The sequence below is a fragment of the Meles meles genome, chromosome 1 (genome assembly GCF_922984935.1).
Source record: "Meles meles chromosome 1, mMelMel3.1 paternal haplotype, whole genome shotgun sequence".
Lineage (NCBI taxonomy): Eukaryota > Metazoa > Chordata > Mammalia > Carnivora > Mustelidae > Meles > Meles meles.
Genome location: NC_060066.1, coordinates 114,895,099 through 114,914,456, shown reverse-complemented (window position 1 = coordinate 114,914,456; position 19,358 = coordinate 114,895,099). Strand labels below are relative to the sequence as shown.

Below are 19,358 nucleotides of genomic sequence, written 5' to 3'. Positions count from 1 at the left end.
CAAAACCCTCTGTTGTTTCTCATAGTGCACTCTCTCATGCTTTGTCTCCCCCTCTGATTTACCCCAATTCACTTTCCTTTCCTCTTCCTAATGTCCTCCATGTTATTTCTTATGCCTTACAACAAGTTAAACCATATGATAATTGACTCTCCCTGCTTGACTTATTTTGCTCAGCATAATCTCCTCCAGTTCTATCCATGTTGATACAAAAGTTGGGTATTCATCCTTTCTCATGGAGGCATAATACTTCATTGTATATATGGACCACATCTTCTTTATCCATTCATCTGTTGAAGGGCGTCTTGGCTCCACAGTTTGACGATTGTGGCCAATGCTGCTATGAACATTGGGGTACAGATGGCCCTTCTTTTCACTACATCTGTATCTTTGGGGTAAACACCTAATAGTCAGTTGCAGGGTCATAGGGCAGCTCTATAATTTTTTGAGGAATCTCCACACTGTTTTCCAAAGTTGGCTGCACCAACTTGCATTCATTATTTACTTTTTCATGGTGTAGTACATTCTCCCATTTGCATAGTTGAATTTTTTCCTAATGAGTTTTCCTTATGTGCATTGGAGTTTTCATTTGTAAACTCAGTTTGAGTGAGAGCTTCATGATGTGTATGTTTTTCTTTTCACTCTCACTATTTACTGCTCCATTCCTGGCAGTTTTATTAATGCTTCCACTGGCTCATCAGTTCAGAACTCGGGTCTTTTTTATACTGGAATGTCAGTTTTCCCAAGGATATAACACATCTGTTTGCTCAAATATGTAGCAGTTTATCCTAGTCTCAGTATTGCAGCTGTTTCTGCTTCCTTTTGCTAGTCTAGGAAACTAATTTCATACCCAGAGTCCCACCATGAGTGAGTGCTTTGAATCCCATTATGTTGGAGTAAGTAAATTTCTGGATGTCTTTATTTACTTACAAAAAATAGAAGCTCCTGCTTTTAACACTGAGTTTCTTTGTATTTCTTACTTACTACAATTTTTATTTTGTTTTCAAGTGTGGAATACCTTTTAAATAATTATTTCATCCTTTGTTGTTGGTATGTGCTCCAGGGGTGGGGGGGGTGATCTTGTATGAAGTTAAAAGATCATCTTGACAATAGCCATTGTATAACTATGACAACTATTTTTGGGAGGGGGGGAACGACAGGGAGAGTGGAAGAGAAACAATTTTAAGATGCCACACCCAGTGCAGAGCCTGATGGAGGGCTCAGCCTCACAATCCTGGATCATGGCCTGAGCCAAAAGCAAGAGTTAGACACTTAACCAACTGAGCCACCAGGCACCCCATGACTATGACAGTTTTTTTTTAAAGATTTTATTTATTTATTTAACACAGAGAGAGAGACCACAAGTAGGCAGAAAGTCAGGTAGAGGGGGAGGGGAAAGCAGGCTCCCCGCTGAGCAGAGAGCCCCATGTGGGGCTCGATCCCAGGACCCTGAGACCATGACCTGAGCTGAAGGCAGAGACTTAACCCACTGAGCAATCCAGGTGCCCCAACTATGACAATTTTTTAAAGGTTTTTCTATGTTCCCCCTAAAATCATCCTGAATTACAGAGCGGTAACAAGCTTACAAGTCCCACACCATCCAGAAATACTGGAGTAAATCAAGATGCCCTAAGTTCCTACCTTCTTTGATTTTTATTGATAATAGGACAACAGAGCAGATCAGGAGACAGGGAAGAAGTCATACATATATATCATTAACAAATTGCAGAGTTATCCAGAAAGAACTCAAATTGAGAAAGTTTTATTAGGACTTCTGCTTCATGGTGGAAGATTGAACTATAACTTCACTACTGTGGCCAACCATCTTCCTTGAGACCACAGTGAAATGGAAGTACAGAAAAAGGTAGAAAGCAGTTAACTCAAGAGAGTAAGGAGATTTGGAGGTAAATAGGAGATCATATGGGCAAGATTATTTAAACAAATTTGCTTAAACAAATTAGTGTAATGCACTGTAGCTGGGAGTGTGTGAGTAGACCTGGGAAAGGTGCAACCTAGAATATAGTAAAAGAACACTATAAAAGGTGACTGATGAAATTCCAGAATGATTCAGAGTTCATAAACAATAGGTACACATAATTGAATAAGTGAGGAATAGAGTTAATATAGGTATTTATTCAAGGTCATTATAGGGAACAAGTGCTCCACTTGAAATTCTTACGCACTAGCTCATCCTGGAATTTCCTTGTAGACAAAACTATGTAGCACTTCTTTTTAAAAAGTTGAGTGATTTCATTGAAGAGAAAGTTAAAATTTTCCATGTGGATGTTAGTACCCCAGAATAAAGCCCCCCTTTATTCTAAAATTCATGCAGATCAGTTTCACAACAAATACCCTGTTCCTGACTCTAAAGCGAAACCTGGAAGTTGGCCCACCTTTCCTCAACTTTGCCTACACAGAAGGCATCCAGTCAGAATTCCCACTCAGGAGAGAGACCTAATGATGCAGAAGTCTGCTCAGTGGGAGAGCACCCCCTGTCTGTAGAGGAAACCCCCACTAACTACCCAAAATTTCAGTCTTAACACAGATAAATAAACAGTGGTTGGTTGATGCAGTGGGATATCAAATAGCAGCACATACATATAACAACGTGGTTGACTCTCACAGAGTATTGAGATACAGAAGGTAGCCGCAAGAGAATATATAACATTTATTAAATATACCAGTAGACAAAGTTAAACACAGTAGTGGTTTGAAGAGGGTATTAGATGATAACCATATAAAAAAGTGATTACATTTTTTTTAACCAAAAATTAAGATAATGGTTATCTTTGGGAATCTGGGAATAATAATTGAGAAAGGGTACATGAAAGGCTTTTAGGCACTAGCATTCTTCTGAGTAGAGATTATACAGATATTCTGTATAATGAATTTTATATGCTTTTCCATGTGTATGTTAAATTTCACAGTGAAAAATATTTAAAGTCAAAAGGGGATCCTGGAGGAGACTGAAGCAATTCCATAAACAAGTATACTTACTTTTTCAGAGAACTCTAAGAAGATGATGTATTCATAAAATAGGAATACAGTACTATGAAAAAAGAAACAATTAGAGAACAGAGAAGCGCTCAGAGGTCAAAAGTATCATTGCTTACAGTAAAACCACAGTGAAAGGACTAAAATATGAACGGATTGAAAAAAAAAAAAATCCCAGGGGTGCCTGGGTGGCTCAGTGCATTAAGCCTCTGCCTTCCGCTCAGGTCATGGTCTCAGGGTCCTGGGATCAAGCCCCGCATTGGGCTCTCTGCTCAGTGGGGAGCCTGCTTTCCCCCCTCCGCCTGCCTCTGTCTACTTGTGATCTCTCTCTCTCTCTGTCAAATAAATAAACAAAATCCTTAAAAATAAATAATTCCAGAATATAGAGGAAGAAGACTAAGAGAGACTAAAATTTGAGAGAAAAGAATAATAGAAAATCAATCCAAGAGGTCCAGTTTCCAACTAGTAAGAGTTTTAGAGAAACAAGCAGGTGAAGTGAGGAAAATAAATAATGGAAGAGAATTCTCAGAGTTGAAAGATGCAAATCTGTTGTTGGAATAGTGCCCAGCACAGTGAATGTAAGGAAACATTTGAGCAGTATCAAAATGAAGATGTAGAGCTTAGAAAGACCAGTTGAGTGTGAAGAAGGGGAATGGAGAAAAGAGGACATGTTGAGCCTATAAAATAGCATTGCTGATGTCTCTCACCCATGACACGATGTTACGGGACATTGGGGCAGTACTTTTGAGAACCTCTGTGGAAAGATGATTTCCAACCTTGAATTTGATACCTTTATAATATAAAATTAGGAAGGGGAGCATAATAAAGGTACAGTTACCTTTATTATCACCACATAGTCCTTTCTGGGAAATTATATAAGAATATGACAGTAAAACAAGTGTAAACAAGACGACACGTTGAGGAAACAATGGTACAACTTGGGAAAGCAGGTACAGTACCCCTGAGAATAACCAGCTTGGGGAGGAAGCCCTCAAGGGCAATGAAATAAACATAGGAGGGACTCAGTGTACTTGGAAGTGACACACCTGAGGGGCTGGAAAGAAAAATGGTGAAGGAAAAACAGGGGAGACCACAGACAGGCAAATAGGAGGACAACTGAAACAAGCGCATTTTTAAGCAGTTGATGAGAAGCCCAAGACAAGACTGGGCAGCTGGTAAGATAGTAATGGCATCATTCACCAAGTGAGTCAAGACATCATGACATGACTACAACACTGAAGTAACAGTTTTGACGGGGATATTTTGTTATAGTTGTTTTATGCAGCTGTTTTAACATAGTTCTTCGCCAAATAAAAAATTACTGTCTTCTGGTTCATTAGCAAATAATGTACCCAAAAGGCACCCCTCAACATTTCTGTTTTACATATATTCTCTGTCCCTAAATATGAGGGACTTTCTGTGTCTACTCAATTCCATATTTTAATATTTTACAAATATGTGTTATCTTTTATGATTTCCAGTAACTATAAAATATCTAAATCTGTTGGAACTAATTTAGCATCTGAGTGTAACTTAGCCTCTAAACCCATTGTCATATATTACCATCATTATAAAATTCTTAAATGTAAGTATGACAAGTATTGAAAGCTGTTAGAAATCTAATTGTGATTTTCTTGTTCAGTCTGAGAGAAAACTGTGTTCTTTTTCTCTGAGCTTCTTCCCTAATACCCAAGCACTTTAAATGTTAGAGACTCAGAAGCCTACATAAGGCAGGGGGCTTCTTCTAGATATTTAAGTGGAAAACAAAGGAGATCATTAAGCTCCCAAATCATTCTTGAAAGCCACTTCATATGAATGGCTATTTTATGTGAACTTGACAGATCATTTAGTGATAGAGGTCAGAAAAATGGTTATCTTTGGAAGTTGGGGTATTATTGGGAGGGCCACATGAGGGAGATTTTGGAATGTTGGAAATGCTCTATATTTTTATTTTGGTGGATTTGTGGGTGTATATATGTAAGAATTCATTCAAGTGTACAGTTAGGACTAAAGGAAAAAATGTGAAAAGAGTATTTGAGATGCAGGCCGTTGAGGGTACAAGCGAGTTACTAAAGTATTAACAGATCATGTTTAAAGTGAATGGCGGCACCTTCTCCTGTTTATTTCTGTAAGAGATGATTTAACCACACGAGTTACATGTATTCCAATAATGCATAAATATATACAGTAAAAATTGAAGGGCTACTTTCTTAGAGGTAATCACTGTGTACAGCTGTCTTTTCAGACTTTTTCTATGTGTACAATAATATTCTTTAAACATACAAATTTTTAGTAGTATCGAGCTGTGTTATTCTGAAACTTGCCCTCCCTCTATTTAACAGCATATAATAGATGTATTCCCAGTTCAGATTAAAGATTCACCTGATCCTCTTTAATGATTGCATGTTCTCTTACAGTCTGTTTATACTGTAATTTATGTAGCTACAACCTTTGAGGTCATCTGACGTTTTTATTAATGGATACAGGGCTCTGATGACCTTTTTTTTTTTTTTTTACATCTATACTTGTGTATTTGTGCAAGTGTTTGTTAGAGGATAATTCCAGAAGTAGAAAACCTAGTTAAATTTTGATAGCTGCTATAAAAATTGCCCTCCGTTCCCAGCACCTATGAACCATAACTTTATCTACATTGGATGCTATGAGTTTTTAAAAATGTTTGCCAATTAAATAGACAAAAATGGAACCTATTGTTTTAATTTGCTTTTCTCTGGTCACTAATGGAGTTGATCTTCCTTTCTTATTTTAATTATCAATTTGTGTTTCTTTTTAAAAATAACTTATGTGTGCTCTAAAGCAGTTTTTCTTATTTAGTTATTAGAGTTCTTTGTATAGGGTATTAATCTTTATTTCTGTTATATATGCTGCAAATACCCTATTCGATTTCTTGTCTTATAAATTCATTTATGGTAGCTTGTACCAGATGATGCTGTAAATCTTTTCTTTTGTGGCTCCTTCATTCTGTGTTTTGCCTAAGAACATCATCTGCTTAGGAAGAGCAGACATCTTCTTGTATTTTCTTCTGGAATGCTTATAGTTTTGTGTTTTACTTTTAAATCACTGACCCACCACAAATTTATTTTTGTGAGCTTATGCATTCCCCTCCAAACAGATAGCCGGCTGTTCCATAAACCACCCAGTGGTCTATCGTTTCCTCACTGAAGTAGGAAACCAGTGCTAGTACTCTGAGTGATTGACAAGTCATAAAAATGTGCTGTTTTTCTTTTTTGGCAGGGAGGATGTGAGTTTTTTTTTTTTTGTTTTTTTTTTTTTTAAAGATTTTATTTATTTATCTGACAGAGAGATCACAAGTAGGCAGAGAGGCAGGCAGAGAGAGAGGAGGAAGCAGGCTCCCCGCGGAGCAGAGAGCCGGATGCGGGACTCGATCCCAGGACCTTGAGATCATGACCTGAGCCGAAGGCAGCGGCCTAATCCACTGAGCCATCCAGGTTAAGAATGTAGAATGGGGCTCATGGAAAGGGATAGAAGAATAGTGTTGCCTTGGGGGTTATGCTGTTGCCTTGGATAGGATTAAAAGTATAGATGGAGTAGAATAAGAATACACATAGGGCAGACATATGAAGTAAGAGTTATATAAATAGCAATCAAGTATATCCATTCTATAGCTTATTATAGTATGCAAAGTGTTACTGCAAAGAAATTCTTGGGCTTTTCCTCCTTTTAGATTTATTTTACTTTATTGTCTATGGCACAGCAATCACCACTAACCATCCTAGAGAGAAATGGACTCTTTTCAGTTAACATCAGATTCAAGTGTATCTCATGTTTAATCTTATAGCTTGTATAGTTAAAATCATTAATATATGAAAGATAATTGTTTCACTTCTGGAAAAGTATGATTGTGTGACAGTGTTCACACTCTCTGGCTGCAGAAAGACTCCTACGTATGTGAAATACCCCGTCCCCAGAAAGGGGTTTCTGGAAAGTTGGATATACATGCAGAGGGAAATGACGAGGGCATATTTTTACTGGACTAAATTTGAAGTATGCTGCAAATAAGGCTGTCAATATAATTTTTAAATTATTGACCAGTAATAGTCATTATACTTGAAAAAGATTATTTCATTGTCTTCTGTCTTCTCTCTCCTCCATTTTCATCCTTCGCTTTTTCTTTTATTACAGATCACACATCAGTTGGTGGGCTGGGAGACAGTTTTTATGAATACCTACTAAAAGCATGGTTGATGTCCGATAAAACAGACCATGAGGCAAGAAAAATGTATGATGATGCTATTGAGGTAATTCTTGCCAGAACATTTATCTGCTTAACATTCTTTGAATATACAGTGTGTTTTGTAGTGATCAGTGACCACCTATATGCATTTGATTCTATGCCCTCACTGTAGAGTTTTAGTATTTTAATCTAAAAGTCTTGTATTGTTTTCCTTTATTGTGGCATTTTAAAGAAATTGTTGAAGAGTAAATAAGTAATGGTTTATGTATGAACATTTATTATAATTACTTTTAGTTATTGTCTACACAGACTGGAAAAACTTCTGACTTCACATACATTTTCATAAACATTTCTTCTTTCAGCTGACATTGAACCTACTCATGGAGAGCCTTATGGATCAATAATAAGGGCAAAACACTTACCTAGTATTTTCCACACACCAGGAGCTGTTGTAACCTCTTTTACATGAAATGAAATCATTTCATCTTTACTACCATTTTATGCTTGAGAACCTCATGGCACAAAGAGGTTGAGTAACTTGCTCAAGTTCACAGTAGCTAGTAAGTGATGGAGCCTAGAACTGAACAGTCTGGCTCCAGGGTCTGTGCTTTGAACCACTTTACTGTATCGTTTCATATTTATATAAAATAGACATAAATGTCTATCACCTCTTACCAGCTGTGACAGTTTAAAAATGGGAAAAGGTTTCAGTCTTGGAAGCACTTATATGTGATATTTCCAAGCAAAAACTGTGAAATAGAGAAGTGTGTCACCCGCTTATTAAGTTATTTGCTTTCTGATCCAGTACCAACCTATAGCCCTTGAGTGATTTTAATTGGTTTTTAAAGTTGTATTGGAGTGCCTGGGTGACTCAGTCAGCTAAGCATCTGACTCTTGGTTTTGGCTCCAGTCATGATCTCAGGGATGTGAGTTCAAGCTCCCTGTTGGGCTCGGCACTAGCTGTGGAGCCTGCTTAAGATTCTCTCTCCCTCTTTCTTTGCCCCCCTCCCCAAATAAATAAATAAAATCTTTTTAAAAAATGAGTTTTTAAAATTCTCTCTCTCTTATATATATATATATATTTTTTAAATTTTATTATTTTCACTGAAGTATAGTTGACACATAGTGTTGCATTGGTTTCAGGTGTGCAGCGTAGTGATTCAACAGGTCCTTACTGCTGTACGCACTGCAGGCGTAGCCACCACCTGTCACCATATAACATGATATCACAGTACCACTGACTATATTCCCTGTATCCCTGTGACTTACTCGTTCTATGACTAGGAGCCTGTATCCAACTACCCTTCATCCATTTTGCCCATCCTCCCACCCTCCTCTCCTGTTCTTGATATTCTTAAATTTTGTTTTCTCTACATTTTTCTTCATCAGAGTTGTTTGGATTTTCAAAGAAACACATTTAGGCTTTGTTGACTTTGTCAACAAATACATAATTTTGTATATAACAACACCATTCTGACTGTAGTTGATGATCAATATTCAGAGTTCTAGCTATTGTGTTTTTAAATTAAAGCAAGAATCTTATTCTTTTTATAGCCTTACTTTTGGGGGAACTAATTCCCTATAGTTTACAGAGTGCACAGATGTTAGACTGATAATTTGGCATATCGTGTTTAGTCCGTTGTAGGCATTCAGTAAATGTTTCTTGGGTAGGCATCTATTGAGTGCCTTTCCTGTGGAAAACATAGCAGATGCCATGAGGCCCACAAAGATGAAAAATACTGTCCTTGCATTAGAAAAACTAATCTTTCCATTTGTGGTGTTAAAACAACAATCAAAACTTATAAATCAGTGGTAGTCTCTTATTTTCCTTACCACCCAACTCCTAATTCCCCTGACAGCCCAAATACAAGTATCTACCAGATTATTTACAGAATGACTTCTTAGTTAAACATTTTTTTTTTAGTTAAACATTTATTGACTGCATACTACACTTATAGGCCTTATGGAGTATAAGATGATGAATGAGGCATAGTCCTTACAATTCTGTAAAACAGACATTATCATTGTAAGGAATACACAATAAATTTTTCCAAAGCTGATTGTTACCAAACTTGTCAGAGAACAACACACAAAAATGTGGGTTAAGTCTTATTCTTTTTTATTGTCCAAAAAGTGTAGTCTCTAATTGTATATAATCCTTTTCACCAAAGAGAACTGAATTCATGGTATTTCTTATGCTTTTCCATAGAATTATCTCTAAAGGCAAAGAATTAATTTATAGCCCCTCCTAGCAAAGTCTAACATAGTCCAAAGGAACAGAGCTCCTAAAAAATCTAATTTTTATAAAGTTAGATGTCCTTGTTGGAGACTATATTGTGTTACATTCAAGTTGAATGTAAAATATTTCTCTTGCCATCCCCACATCTTTTGTGTAAAGTTGGCATTCCAGGAAGATGGACTCTGTTTTCATATGGCCTCTCATCGCCATGACAGAGCACCCAAAACAGATACCTGAATTTGCAAAATAAGGAGGTGAGGGGTGACATTTAAACTTCTAACTAGTTTTGAAAGCTTTATAACATACAAGCCGCCTCACCTAATAGTGCCTTTTTAAAGTGCTTTGACAAGAGCTGTAGTTACGAGGAAAAGGAGAGACCATTTTTACTAAATACCAAAATCATATTTTTCTGATTAACCTAGGTATCTTCCTCTTCAGCTTTATGGTATGAAATAGAAAATAGATTGATAGAACCTTTTGGGTTATAACTTGTCATCATGATATCAACTGACTGAGTCTTATGAATTCCATTTAGCACTAGAAGAAAAAAACCTGTAATGCAGGTCATGTTATGTCTTTAGGTCAGTCTTCTCTCTCCCACCTTATCTTTATCCTAGTAGTGATGCGGTATTCAAGATTCTGTGCAACTTGTTTGCTCTCCAGAACTTACTTTTTATAAATTAACTCTTCCAGTTAGGGAAAGTTACTGATTTGTAGAATATCCTATTACCTATTAAGGTTTCATGATAACTGGAAGAATGTAGGAAGTTTGAATACTAACACTTTGCTTCTAAAATTTTGAATTTCTACTCTTTCTTACAGGCTATAGAGAAACATCTTATTAAGAAGTCCCGAGGAGGTCTCACCTTTATTGGAGAATGGAAAAATGGACACTTGGAAAAGAAGATGGGGCATTTGGCCTGTTTTGCTGGAGGAATGTTTGCACTGGGAGCAGATGGTTCCAGAATGGATAAAGCTGGTCATTATTTAGAGCTAGGGGCAGAAATTGCACGTACATGTCATGAGTCATATGACAGAACTGGTAAGAGTATTAATAACACTAACCACTTAGACTAACAACCTCTAAGTTAAAAATATATCCAGGAATTAGAAGGAAAATATATAGGCATTTTTCACTTTAAAATAGTTTTTCTAATTCAGTATATCAATTTTTTAAGAATTTTAATTTTAATTCTGGAAATGTGTTCATCATTTTTAAAAATTATTCTGAATTCTACTGATTTTATTAAGAAGGATTTTTAAGAAATTGTTTTAAGGATGTCAGGTGGGGCATTTGAGGATGTGTGGAATGACATTATTTTAATATAGTAAGAATCCATTTTAGCCATTCATTTCAGCTTCTGTAAAACTAGTTACTTAAAAGAACACAAAATTGGCTGATTGGGGTTACTTGCCTTACATATCCTCTTGTGAAAATAATAATAGTAGTTATATTGAATATATAATTGGTATCTCGGTCTTTTAGTAGTCTCTTAGTCAATTCACCGATAATTTGGGGGTTGATTGTGCCTTAGACAAAAAGGATCCTCTGTTGTTGCTTTAGGCAAATATGTAATATTATGTAATATTTCTGGGTTGCAGTATCCTTACCTGGAAAATGAGATGGTTCTCAGTGGTGAAAAAGATTGTTCTTGGGGGTGAAAAAAAAAATCTTTTTTTTTTTTTTTTTTTAATATATAAAGACTAGATATATATATATACAGTCATGGATAGATAAACATATTTGATCATATGCTGAGCTTGTTGATAAATAGGATAGAAGTTTTCTAACAAAAAATATTGATGAGTTTTTGGTTAATCAAAATTTCATGGAGAGAGAAGGCAATCAGGTTTTTTAACAAGTTTCAAAAAGGATTGAGAAATACTAAAGTAGACCTTCCAAGATTTTTTTTCTGGTTTTAAAAAAAACGTTTCTATATGAAATAATGGAAAATGAGTTCACAGAAAGACTAAAAACTAGTAATTTCTGTTTACGATTTCACAAGTTGAGTTGTTGCTTTTATGAAATAACTGAATTTCCATTTTAGGATTTATATAATAAGGAATTGAACTTATGGTGAAATTGACTTTTTAGTTCCCTCAGTAACTCAGGGATTCCATTTCTGACAAAAACAACTAAGTCAAAAGGACATTGAAGCGGATGTTATTTTGGAGTGGTTTAGTGTTTATATGTAGTACTTAAAAAGTTGGTGATTTAATTATAAATAGAAGCTAAATTATATTAACATGTTGACCATATAGAGTATCAAGTATATATTTAAAACACAGCTGAAATCAGTAAAACACTGAGAACCACAATGGATATTTGGTATGCTTATTATGATAATGAGACTTGTTATGCAGGTTTTGACCACAAATGAAATAAAAGATGTAAAATTGTAGGGTTTTATAGAGCAGACATATTAAAAATATGATATACTATTGTTATCATTAATTATTTACTCCATTAAACGTGAACACCTCTGATATGCCAAGCCTTACACTGGATGCTTACAGATGAAAGTGTGAATAAGACCTATCTCCTACCTTTGAGGAATTATAGAATACCAGAGTTAGGAGAGGATTCCCTGACTGTCACATTTCATAGACATTGCTGATGCTGATATGTACTGTGATACTGTAGAAAGGAAGTGTGCCTAGGGTTGAAAAACCCTGTGTTCCACTATTTATTATCTCCGAGCCTTAGACAACTCGTTTAACCTGCCTAAGACTCAGGGGTTCCATCTGCAAAAAATTGGAACAATAATACCTACACTGTCTTCCTCAGTGTGTTGGTTCTCATGGTCACTCTCACATGGCAAGTCAGTGAGCTTGTGACCTTCTTTGCCATGGTATGCCCCAAAAGATAACTGTTTGATTTGTGTCCTGTATTTTCAAGTCTTTCACTGTTTTTACATATCTTTAATCTCGACTTTAATTCCTTTAATTAAACGGTACAGTTCTAGTGTTGCTTCCTTCCCACGTGGTAATTACATCTCCTGTGTAATATAGCTGTGCTAGAATTTTTTGGCTGGCTTATTTAAAAATATGCATTCACTTTTTAGCAGTGATTCTAGCTGAATTCATACCATAAAGACTTTGGAATTTCACTTTCATTTGTTATTGGAATTAGAATTAATACTAATGCAAAATTTGGTAGTCCCCATATTTCATCTTTTTGATGAGCATGGTCTTCTGCTAAATAATTTAACTAGGTTTGTAGGAAACATTGCTGAATCTGTTCATGAAACTGAGTAGTAACTTAGTGTAGTTCCAGACCTATTGTATCTACATGGGAAGCTAGATTGATATATTATTTTAGTTTATTCTGAGATATAAGGCAGAATTGGTGCCAAATGAGATCTTAGACTTTCAAAATAGAGTACTGTCCCCCCGGGTTTCTAGATTTAAAACAAAAGCAAACAAAAAACCCCAAAACTCCTGAACATGAATAAAATAATGACTGTTACTTAATTTAATTTACTTCTTATTGAAGTTGGCTAAGGTCTTCCCTAGACCACGTGCAATATATTACATTGGAGAGATTTTAATGTTTACATACATATAACATATTCAATGGACAAGAGATCCATTGGACATGGAGTTTTGGACATAACTCTTTTCTTCCTTAAAGGAAGTTAATAGTTCTTCCTTTACTGTTAGCCTTCTGAAACTGAAGTCCAATCACCTGTCCCAGTATATTCCTCATGCTTTTTTATCTTTTGTTGGATTTCTTTTCTTGACCTGAGATGCTTATTTTTCCCATCTTTACAGACTCTACCTATCTGGAAGAGCCCTATGCCTTACAAACTAATCTATGCCTTCTTTAAATGTATCTTTCACTGTCTTACTGTTGGCCTTTGTCACATTTGATATTTAATTCTGATTTTATTTGTGCATGTCTCTTACATTTGCTTACATTATATGATTTTTGCATCCTCTTAGAGTTCTTTTTACCCAGGTACTTAATTATTTATGGTTTCAACTCATTTTTACTTCCTGGATTAGTTAGTTTCCTTCTAGAAGTGAAGTACAAATGTAAATGGGAAATTTAAGCTAGAAAACGGAAATTAAGTGCAAGATTATTAGGAAATTATTTTTTATAATTCTTAAACAAAGGAACACCGAAGAAATAATGCCCTCAGAAACACAGAACCAGTGATTTGACCAGCCTAATGGATATAATTGGCACATAATTTAGGCTTGTACATTCTTATTTACCAACTTCTCACAAAGCAGATATGTTCTATTTCTGGTATGTCTTTTTTGTGAAGTTGTGAATGGCCAATCAGAGAGAGAGAATTTTTAGTGAGAAGTTTAAAATATTAGTATCATGCAGCCAATTTCTACTTCCAGTTCAGGCAATATTATTATTACAGAAGTTATTGTCTAATTTAACATTAGCCTTAAGATTAACATTTGAAAACTCCATATGGTCACCTCTTAGCATTCATTCTTTGAGAAAGGAAAAACATAAGAAATTCAGATAAAATGACTTCCTCTACTCTTTATTGGATTGCCATCATCTCATTGCTTATGGTATTTGACTTTTATCATCATTTTAAAAACATTAAATGCCAAATCATATTTGATCATATGCTGACCTTGTTAATAAACAGGATAGAAGTTCTTTAACAAAAAATATTGATGAGTTGTTGGTTAATCCTAACCTCAAAGCCCATTGAAGAGCTAGCTGGTAAAAGCTTTATGTGCACACAGAGTTATGCATATGGTTTCACAGGCTTCTTGGCAGAACACTGTCTTCTTCCGGAGCCTGTCACAGAGTTCATGACCCTCAGGTTGAAAATCTCTTGGTTGAGTTCTGCTTTAGTTCTCTTAGACTTAGCGGCAAATTCTTCTGGATCACATATTTTGCTTTCAGTAGAACTATCAACCATTGGTACAAGGCTTTGGTTTTGTGTTTTTTCTTGGAGGTGATGGTTGGTGAGAAAGACTTGATTTTCACATTTGTATGGGATTACTTAGCGCTTATAGTGTCTCCCTTGTAGTGCTGAAATTTGCTACAGCAACCGATGTCGTGCCAGCAACTGTGGCATGGTTCTGTTTATGGTCTACCAGGATTATAGTTCTTGTTTTACCTTTTCTTTTCTGAGAAAATATAAAAATGTCTAGCATTTTTTGGAAGATGAGAGACCTTGAAACTACCCCTAGAAGGAAAGAAAAATGGCAGCTGAGAATGGTAATTATGTGTGAGCCCAACATCCCAGTGGAAGATGACTTCACATTGATCAGAGTTAAGGTGCTCGGTGTGATTAGAAAGAGGTTATTGAAAAGACTTTAATGTAGTGCTGTATTCTAGGCTGAATGCAAATCATGTCATTCAAAAAATAATATGTAGCGTTGAAATACAAAAAATAATATGTAGTACGTAGTCCAAAAAATAATAATATATGTGTAATGGCCCTGTTTTATTCAAATTGATAAATGGGCAATACTGATGAAATTCTTGGTGATTGACAGTTTGAATTTCTTCCTTACTATATATACAGGGGCCATGGGAAAGAAGAGTTTATCTTTAAAACTGCTTTAACTTTGAAAATATATTGCTTTTTATATACTGTATGATGCTTGAAAAGTGTATGATCTACACCTTAATCTAATTCAAGATCTGACCTCTAAAATGTTTTCTTACATATGTGTGTTATATTTAAAAGGACTTTAAAATTGTTCTGACTTAAAAAAAAATTCTGCACAGTACAATTATCTGCCTGATTTTATTTTCGAACAGAACAGAATATGTAATGTGCTTATGTGTAGCTTTGCATTTGTTGCCAGAGGATTACTAGACTCTTGTCAGTATAGTTGGATTTAGCAGTATGTTGATGTGCATTATGTATGAGAAATATTTCATGTCAGGATAATAAGAATATTTATAAGGCTAGTATAAGAAAACCAAATGTGGATCTTTTAAAGTCACTGATTTTGCAAAACAGCCACAATAAAAATAAAACAAAATGAACATAACTTTACATTATACCCCATTCTTTCAGGGGAAAAAGAAGCTGTGGTGAACAAACACAAATGGTTTATTATGCTCATTTGTTTCTTTTGTCCTGTTACAGCATTAAAGCTGGGTCCTGAATCATTCAAGTTTGACGGTGCAGTAGAGGCTGTGGCAGTCCGGCAGGCTGAAAAGTATTACATCCTCCGTCCAGAAGTAATTGAAACCTATTGGTACCTATGGCGATTCACTCACGATCCAAGATATAGGCAGTGGGGCTGGGAAGCAGCACTGGTAAATAAGCCAATATTTCATTTTATGTGCAAGAACATTAAATCAAGCCTGCCCACAGAGCCACATGTCCTCATCCATGTTACCTTGTGTTCAGTAATTGTAGTGTGGCTTTATTTATCTGATGCAAAAAACTCTGTTACTCAATTTAAGTTGGAAGTTTCTTTCTTTTTTCTTTCCTTTCCTTTCCTTTTCTTTCTTTGTTTCTTATTTTATTTATTTGAGAGAGAGAGGGAGAGCCTGAGCAGGGAAGGGAGGGGCAGAGGGAGAGGCAGAATTTTAAGTAGACTCCCCACTGAGCACAGAGCCTGTCCCTGGACCTGAGATCCCAGGACCCTGAGATCATGACCTGAGCTAAAGTCATGATTTTGCTCAACCAACTGAGTTTATTTAAGATACTTAAGTGGTAGAAGTAAACCTTAGAATCCAGTTTAGTTCTTGATTAAAACTAATTTCCTACTGATGTTCACTCATTATTCTTCTTGAATAATGAAAAATCATTTAAAAGACATTATGGGTTTCAGTATGATTACACAGTTTCTTTACTTGCCAATTAAGGCTTAACCTCTAGAAAGAAAAAAAAATATCCCCAAATTGCCCAGACTCACAGCTGGGGTAGATTACCCACAATTCACTACAGCTTGTGTTCCAAGTAATTTCTTAGTGGACCATCACAAGAAGAATCAGTGAATTGTTAAAATTTTTCTAGATTGAAAGACTGTTTATTTACTTATCTATTTATGAGACATTTTTACTGGTTAGTAAAGAAGTCAAGTAAAGAAGTCAAGTCAGCCAACTCTTGATTTCAGGTCAGATTTTTCTTAAAATCCTAGCCTTTCAGAGAACCCCATGGCTGTCACTACCTAGAGAGGAAGAAAAATAATAGTCTTCTCATGAAAGTATAGCATATTCCTGAGAGTGAGGGGGTGTATTATTCTTTGAGATATACTAATCATGACAAATAATAGTAATTATGATGAATATTCATATTCCAGTTGTTTAAGGTTGCAGCCTAGACAGAATTATGACATTGTAGGGGAGGTAAATAATGTTAGTAAATATCTTAGGTAAGAAGGTGCAAGATATGTTTTAGGGCAGAATGTAGACCAATTTATGTAAAAAGAAGGTTTCACAACCAGAGTATAAAGAACGTGAACTGAAATAATTACGCTTTAAATTCAAGTTTCAGAAGATGCCATGATGAGGAAAGGCAGGGATAGAGATAAAGGAGGAAGATTCATATCTTAATTCACATTTTAAATAGAAGTTACTTTCTTGTCCGTCTACTAGACATACCCGTGTTGGATATGAAGAAGGTAAAGGGAAGACAGACTGAGACAGAAGAATAGTATCTTGTATGTCTTCTGTAGCTTTAGCTATTCCATTCACATCTTCAGACTTCCAAATTTGAGTATATTTGCATGAAAACTTGCCTTCAAGAAATTATTCTAAATGACTTCAAGATTTAGTCATGCCTCCCAGCTACTTTTACAGTATCCTTAAACTGCTCTGATAGTTTTCTGGTGGTGGTAAAGACACATGATCATTGGGGCGCCTGGGTGGCTCAGTGGGTTAAAGCCTCTGCCTTCGGCTCAGGTCATGATCCCAGGGTCCTGGGATCGAGCCCCGCATCAGGCTCTCTGCTCAGCAGGGAGCCTGTTTCCTCCTCTCTCTCTGCCTGCCTCTCTGCCTACTTGTGATCTCTGTGTCAAGTAAATAAAATATTAATAAATAAATAAATAAATAAATCTTAAAAAAAAAAAGACACATGATCATTGCACAGAACATGGCATTTAAAAACTCTTGAATTCAAAATATGTTTAAAATATTTAGATAAGAGGGGACCCTGGGTGGCTCAGTGTTGAACAGCCAACTCTTGATTTCAGGTCAGATCGTGATTTCAGGGTCCTGGGATCGAGCCCTGTGTTGGTCTCCATGTTCAGTGGGGAGTCTGCTTGAAGAGTCTTCCTCTCTCTCTCTCTGCCCCTCCCCCTGCACGTACACATGCACTCTCTCCCCTCTCTTTTTTTCTCTCTTTCTCTTAAATAAGTCTTTAAAAAAAATATTTAGATAGAGTAAAGCACCAAACTCTTTGGTAAGAAGACTTTTAAAACCCAGATATAATAAAAATGGAACTATATAAAAATGAACAGCTTGATTAAATAAAAACTTTCAGTGTTAATTAGCTTTTCATTAGAAAAGAGGAAAACCAGAAGAGTAAGAAAGGTAACAAGATTAGGAAAAAGAAACCGTGGTGGAGATGCAACATGGGGGATTAAGGGGATAGGAGAAGAATAAATGAAACAAGATGGGATTGGGAGGGAGACAAACCATAAATGACTCTTAATCTCACAAAACAAACTGGGGGTTGCTGGGGGGAGGTGGGGTTGGGAGAGGGGGAGGGGGTTGTGGACATTGGGGAGGGTATGTGCTATCGTGAGTGCTGTGAAGTGTGTAAACCTGGTGATTCACAGACCTGTACCCCTGGGGATAAAAATACATTATGTGTTTATTAAAAAAAAAAAAAGAAAGAAAGGATGAATACCCAACTTTTGTAGCAACATGGACGGGACTGGAAGTGATTATGCTGAGTGAAATAAGTCAAGCAGAGAGAGTCAAGTATCATATGGTTTCACTTATTTGTGGAGCATAACAAATGACATGGAGGACATTGGGAGATGGAGAGGAGAAGGGAGTTGAGGGAAATTGGAAGGGGAGGCGAACCATAAGAGACTATGGACTCTGAAAAACAACCTGAGGGTTTTGAAGGGGCGGGGGTGGGAGGTTGGGAGAATCAGGTGGTGGGTAATAGGGAGGGCACGTATTGCATGGAGCACTGGGTGTGGTGCAAAAACAATGAATACTGTTACGCTGAAAAAAAAAATAAATTTAAATACATCAAAAAGAAAAAAAAAAAGAAACTGTGGCGGTAATGATTAAATAGCTGTACCTTCATATGACAATGTCTCAGGGTTATGTAGAGCAGAGAGAGAAGAGAACCACATGTGATTCAACTTCTCGTAAATGGCTTATTTTTGTAGTGATAGACCTGCATAAGCAGGATATGTGCTTGCTTTGAATTAAAAACAAGTTTGAGTGGGTGCCATTTGATTCCATGTATTTTATTTAGACATGTTCAGAGATGCAAGAAGAGATCTAAATTAAGAATTTTAGCTCACAATTGGACAGTAGAGCATAGTAGTTAATAATGTGGAGCAAATTATTACTCTTTGCCTTAGTTTTCCTGTCTGAAGTAGAGCCTATTGAGACAGCCTCATGGGTTGTTAGAGATTTTAATGTCAATACATATGAAGCCTTTATAAGACCCTCCAGCGCGTAGCAAAAACTTCATAATGGTTAGCTCTTAATATTGTAATTATTGTAACAGCTATGTGGGTGGGTACATCCTGCCAGTTGGTACCACCTGTAATGCCTAACTTGTCGGATTGTAATATAATGTCTGTCATACAGCTTGCAGTAAATATTACCTCATTGCTATTACTATGGAGAGCTCCTAGGTAATACTTTTTTCAAAGCATGTTTTGGATTGTTTATTCTTAGAAGTGAAAAAATTGTCTTTAAAATTTAATTCAAACTTAACCTCCCCTGGTTTGTCAAAATTAATGAGGGTTTATTGTGCTAGTTAGGTCTCTGATTCAGTG

At 36.0% G+C, this 19,358-nt stretch overlaps 1 protein-coding gene across 2 annotated transcripts in view; it reads left to right on the top strand.

Moving 5' to 3' along the window:
- The window catches only part of MAN1A2 (mannosidase alpha class 1A member 2), a 196,081-nt gene that overhangs the window by 138,062 nt on the left and 38,661 nt on the right, over window positions 1-19,358 (top strand). For both annotated transcript variants that reach the window (XM_046006715.1, XM_046006706.1), the window contains exons 9-11: window positions 7,153-7,268; window positions 10,266-10,485; window positions 15,527-15,699. In XM_046006715.1, coding sequence (XP_045862671.1) covers window positions 7,153-7,268; window positions 10,266-10,485; window positions 15,527-15,699 — 509 coding nt within the window. The remainder of the gene's footprint in view (window positions 1-7,152; window positions 7,269-10,265; window positions 10,486-15,526; window positions 15,700-19,358) is intronic.